Genomic DNA, 6,460 nt, shown 5'->3' on the forward strand with positions numbered 1-6,460 from the left:
GAAATATTAACTATTTTAAGATGGTTTTTACCTAGACAAGATCAAAAAGAAAATTCTTAGTTTTGCCATTCAAATGATTCATTAAAGGAATAAAAATTGTTAGTAATGATAGTGATAAAAGTATCTCTTCTAGTCAACAATTACAGAATCAGATATATGAAACCAAAGCAATGGTAGGAGGCAAATTTCCATGATCATCAACTGCAAATGGACTCCTGATTTCTGACAACAATTCACCCACACCATGACAGCTCACAGAAGGTCCAACACCACTTGTCTGCCCACAGTACAGTTTTAGCGGTTGACTTAGTTGGAACATCCTCCAATTTCAGAGAGGACACTGCTCTACCAAGCAGAAAACCAGTGTAAGTGAAAGGAAAAATGAAAGGAAGGCTGGAATATGAAACTAGACAAATTTAAGTTTTCACCATGCAAAGACTTCCAGTCCTGAAATCTGCATCAAATACAGCATTATTCTGTGAAGTTGCAGTAGCTCACAAATAAAAAGGGACATCTATTTCCTTTATTCACAATGCTTTTAATTGAAACGGGTGTGAAGGAATGTGATGGTAAAGACAGTAAATAATTTTTGTGGAATAACATTTTGGATTGCAAATAACTCATCTAATAAGCAGTGACAGTTTTACATTTTAAAACCACTTCTCACCGTAGCATCAGTAAAGCAGAGACGCTTAACACTGTTGAAATCTACCACTGTTCTTAGGGTCAGTACATAAGTAATTGAATTGATCCACAGGTAACACCACATTATTGTTACTCCATACAATCTCTGCAAATGATGATGCTGAAAAAGTATCAGCTGCCCTCAGTAATTCTTAAAAAAAGGAAATTTGATCTTACAGCTTCAACATTTTCAGAAAAAAAATACTACCATCTGTAGACGAAATCAGGCTTCTCAGCTGGGGCTGTAGACCAAATTCTCTTCAACAAACGCTTCAACAAAGTAAGTTATTTCTTATTTTAAGTGATGTTAATATTATCCCGCAATGGGCTGGTTTGTTGTTTGTGGGGTTTTTTTAGTTGAAAAATACAGTTTAATTCCCAAATGACCTTAAACTGCTAAGGGGCTTAAACTACTGAAATAATCCATTAAATGTTACAAGAAAAAAAAATTAGAAGTTCACAGCACCATACCTGTGCTCTGGCTTGAATTTCTGCAAGGCAATTTGAGTACTGCTCTTCAAGATAATGCTTTTCTTTCTGCCATAAATGTTCCTGTGCTTTAAAGTGTTCAGACATTTTCTCAAAAGCATCCTCCTGGTTCTGCAGAAGGTTGTTCATAGTGTCAGTCTTTTGCTTGCAAGTATGTTCTAGGTGAGGTATCTGTGTGACAAGAATTAAGGAAGAAATTATTATTTACCTTTCCACTTTAAGTTAAGCACAGACCATTTCAGCATAAAATCTAAACTGTGATTTCTTTAATATTTTCATTAAAACTATGTAAAACCCTATCATAGCAGATTAATTACTTGGTTCTCAAAACAAAACTGAAATATATTTTGAAACAAGTATTTATTTGGTTTTGGTTTTGCCATCCTTATACCACCTTGCAGATATTTGTCACCTTCTTTGTAGGAAACCTGAACCAGACACTTAAAACACTTTTTTAAAAGAATTGTATTAAATTTCAGTAAATTAGTAAATTTAGCAAGGTTTAGTAAATCAGTAATCCAAGTATATCCTTTAGACGTTTGTGATGGTTGCAAACAATAATTAAAAACAGCATTTAATTTTTCGTTTTGTTTGGGTTTTTTTGGGTTTTGGTGGGGGTTTTTTGGTTTTGGTTTGTTTTTTTTGGGGTTGTTTTTTTTTTTTAAAGCCAAGACATTCCAGATTATTATTAAGTTTTAAAACAATTTCAGGGAGTTCTAACATAGAGAATGTTTTCTTTATAAATAGCTCCTAAGTTTATGATGTGTTTTCAACAAGCATGAAAGGATTCACTCTTGTGGTTTAACACCACACATCCCATGCAAACTAAATGGAGGAATGAACCGAGCCAACAATGATCTCCAAATGCACACACTTGCACTTGGTTCTAGAAAATATTAGCAAGACACTTCCAGATAGATCACACTGAACTGTAGGAAAACTGAACTGTAGAAAAAAAACAACACAGTCTAAAATCCCAGAACAGATGCTACGTACATGAGAAGAGCCCTACAGACCTCATGATCAGTCTCAATAAAAATGCTTAATTAAAAAGCAGGCACAAAAAGATATAAGCCCCACAAACACTGCCAACAATATTCACCCCTTCCCTTCTCTTTCCTTCCCTTTCCTCTTCTACTTCAAAAGAGAAATAAACCAGAAAACAAAGTGAAATCCTAAGGAGTGGCTTAGCCACTCTTAGCTTAGTCTCTGGAGCCAGCTTAAGCCAGCCCCTTATTTAAAAAGGGGCTTTTTTTTCCTAAAAACACAAGGTTTACAGCTCCTCCTTCACACAAATGCTGACATGTTTTATAATAGGTATTACAAAAAATGTCATAATCCAAAAGTTGCAATTCAACAAAAAAACCCACACTGGCATTCTATCAAACAGTAGATCTGAACCATAAACACATAATTTAAAAATGGTATTCCTGGAGAAAGCCTATTTTGCCAATGGATTATGGTAAAATAAAGACTTGCTTTATGACTGTAAATGACTACATTCTGTGAATTCTTCATCAGTAAGATGAATTTATTATCTTTTAATTAGGTCCCTGTGGCTACTATCAGATATTCCTTTCAGAAAGTCCTGCACAGAAGGTGGAGCTGAGAGACTTGAGGCACACTCCAGTCACATCTAAAGGCCCACAGCAACAGCATCAAACTGAGCTGTGGACAAGCCAAAATAAACAGTGTTTATTTGTTTGTGTCCAAATCCTTTGGGGGGGATTACTATCAGTCCTTTTTAACGAGACTGCAGTGTGAACAAATGTCACTGAGCTCAGCAGAGACAGCTGATGCCTGGGGACACTCACCCTCTGGTTAGCCTTGCTGAAGTTCGAGACCAGGGCTTCAATATTCTCATGCAAGAGGGCACAAAGTTCTGTCCAAGGTAACTCTTCCAGGGGGACGTTTGTCTGTCTGGAAAGCACCTGGGCATTTGCCAGGGTCTGGTATGTGTTCAGGAGGATGGACATCTCCCTCTGGAACACAAAGAAAAAATTAATTGCTGTAGCTGGGCAATGTTCAAATCAAAAGAGATGCATCCTATGTGTGGTAGGTAGCAGTGCTGCGCGCAGCTGAAAATGAGCCCTCAAGGCTCCTTCTCACAGCTTTACAAAATTCCTCAGTTCATTTCTAATAATTGCAGCCATAATAGTGCATAATATTACAGCAGAGTAAGAAAAGAGATTTCCCAAAATTTATCTAATTAGACACAGTATGTAAATAAAGTATGTGAGTAAATCCCAGTCCTGGGGGCCACAACCATGACCTGGCACAGATAAAAATTTCCATGGTCTTAGTGGATGCAATTCATTCACCCATGTTAATACCTTGAGGTGCCTCCAAATTGTTCCCCAACACTTGCACAGCACACAGAAAACTGTCCAGTTGGCCTGGCAGCACAACACACTCTAAATTCCTTTAAAAACTTGTTTTGCATGGATTAGATATGATTAAAGCGCTGGCCAAAATGGGCCTACAGCTCCATCAGTCAAACTCCACAAGCCATGCCTCATTTATTTACAGTGATTTTAATCAGTGGTATATGAAATTGATTCAGATTATAAATAAATTTTAGCAACAACAGCATGCAGTAGAAATTCAATTCTTCATACTTTTAGTACATACAAGTGCCTTAGAAACTTTGATTAAGATAACAGAAATGTTATCTTAATGTTTCTGAAATGCCATGAAGACTGTATCAGTACAGTCAGAGATCAAGATAAGATTATCAGACTAGAGTGGAAAGAACATAGGGAGAGTAGAAGTGGTATAAAATATGAAAAAATACTGTACAGGTCAGGAAAGCAGGAAGGGAAAATGAAGGGAAGTAAAATGCACTGACATTTTTACATAATTTAGGCATGGGTATAGCAAAGACCAACAGCAATATATTAAATGTTATCTATACTTAGGTTCTGCAACAGCCTTCTGCTTTTTCATTTTGGGCAGCAAAATCAGAGCTGTCTCAATGGAGTAAACAGGATCACATACAGGCACTTCTGCTTCCCAAACAAATACAAACAGCTTTGGGAAAAATGCAAAGCCATCCAAGGCAATAAATACCTGATCTCATAAGGCAACCACTAATACAACTCTTCCAAAAATGAATATTTTATCACCTGCTCAGGACAGTCTTGTGGTTTGAAATCCTTGAGTAAAACAATTAAAATAACCAGCTCTATGAATATGACAGTGAGACAATCTTCTTTTTTTTAACCTTTCAGTAACATAACATTAATTTTGAGTCTACCATTAAGTACTGTTTCCATTACCAGAAATCTTGATCATGAATGGAATCTTGTCCTGAATTCTTGTCATGTATAACATATATTTTACTAAGGAATACAAATAAAAAGGAAAACTCCTACCACAGCAACAGCTACCAAGCACTTCAGGTTTGGAAGCAAGCACTTCAGTAGAATATTTTCAGCTTGCAATTGTGTTTTGTAGTTAGAAATAGCAATCATTAATGCCTGTAGTTAGGGCAGACAGTTGCTTTTCTCTGTATGTATTCCTTTTGTGCCTGATGAAATGACTTTTTCAGGCTAAGTAGGCCAGCAAATGTCTTTTAATACATTAATGCTTGCATGGAAGAAGCTGTTATTCTCCCAGAAAGAAAAAAGAAGATCCTAATTTTATTTGCCTCCAGTTTATGAATGACAGATCTGCCTGGGCAGTGGACAGCTAAGACAAAGTGTGGAATAACTCCATCAAGTGAACAAAAGACACCCACAAATCTGAAGACTCTCTGATGCAGGTCTCTGCTCCTGTCCACAGGGAACAGACCTCATGCACCTTCCATGCTCAGAGCTCTGACAGAGAAAGAGGAGAAGTTTGCAAGCCGCCAGCAAAAAAAATGTATATTGCTAAGAGTAGAAACAGAGCAAATGTAACCACACAATGAAAGGAGAGATTTTCTAAACATGCTAAGAACTTTCCTTTGTCCATGCTGCTATGCAAAAAGATGGGAAAATTGTTACTCAAGGTGTAGCTGGGTAAAGAGAGTAGAAAGGCCCAAAGTGATCATATAAGAGGAGAAAGTTTTCAGAAAATAATCCAGCAAAGTACATCCAATGTGCCAAATCCACAGCAAAACATGCAAAAAACAAAACAGCAACAAAATATCCCCTCTGCTTTTCCATCTGAAAGCCTGAAATAATTTTCAAGAAATTTTTACAGTCAAATACATGCACTAAAACTAAAAGGGTGTATGAAATAGAAATAAACATTTCTATAATGATAGCTAATGAAACTTGACAAAAAAGTTGGGTAGAAAGAACATTCTTCACATGAAATGATCATCAATATCTACAAAATGCCTTAATTAGGAACGCCAGTACATCCTACCCATACTTAAAAAATATTTTCAAATTAGCTTCTCCAAGGCATTGCTTACATTCATGTATTAAATTTTTTAAAAGGTAACATAATAACAAAAAGGGTAAGAGCATAGCAGAGTTCTTCCACAGCTCAGCACAGCAAATGCAGCAAATCTTCAGCACAGTACATATTTTGACAGTATGTTTTAAAAAACACCTAAACTAAACGATGTGTGCCACATTTTTTTTCTTACTATTGAGCCTTCATGCAGGCTGAAGCTGCCAGGAGGAGTCACTAGTGTCCCAGGGGATTCTTCAGTTTCCTTCCTTTCCTCAACCTGGTCTTTCCATTGCATGCTGGAGGATAAATGCTGTCTTTGTAAACTGGAAAGTTTCCACACAAAGATACTTTACCCAAAATTACTTCTGGCAAATGCACTGTGCTCTTTTAAAGGATAATCAATGGATATGACAGATACTACTTTAGCACATCACATGGATTCTGAAACTGCTTGCCTTTCTTAATTGAATGAAGAAATTTATATTCCTTCTAAGAAAGATTTTTCAAGAGGTTATATTTTCAGCTACCAAGCATCGTGAAATGCAATTCATAAGATTATTTGGATATGACCTCAAACTTACATATAAGAAACAGAATTCTTCATATTTTAATTAACACAACATCTGTCTTCAGAGAGACCATGTATTAATACATAAAGTTCAAAACAGAGAGAAATAGATATGCTGACCAAAAGCACATTCTGTTGTCCTTTCATGGAGTTTGGATTTTCCTGTTTTCAATTATTTGTATTACTGAGGTTTTCCAGGGGAATTCTATTTTTTTAAATAGACTCGTAAAAAGGTGGGATTAACAGTAAACACTACACTTGCACTCAGAGCAAAGCGCATGTGGAGCTTGTTCATGTACATAAACAAGGAAGAAAACCTTACCAGTTCTTCAC

At 36.3% G+C, this 6,460-nt stretch overlaps 1 protein-coding gene across 1 annotated transcript in view; it reads right to left on the reverse strand.

Annotated features, from left to right (window-relative positions):
* The window catches only part of LOC118699389 (uncharacterized), a 55,793-nt gene extending 52,644 nt beyond the window's left edge, over positions 1-3,149 (reverse strand). Inside the window, 2 exon segments of the mRNA XM_054518502.1 lie at positions 1,156-1,344; positions 2,988-3,149. Coding sequence (XP_054374477.1) covers positions 1,156-1,344; positions 2,988-3,149 — 351 coding nt within the window.
* Positions 3,150-6,460: the final 3,311 nt, after the last annotated feature.

This window comes from Molothrus ater, assembly GCF_012460135.2.
Source record: "Molothrus ater isolate BHLD 08-10-18 breed brown headed cowbird chromosome Z unlocalized genomic scaffold, BPBGC_Mater_1.1 matZ_random_MA36, whole genome shotgun sequence".
Classification (NCBI taxonomy): Eukaryota; Metazoa; Chordata; class Aves; order Passeriformes; family Icteridae; genus Molothrus; species Molothrus ater.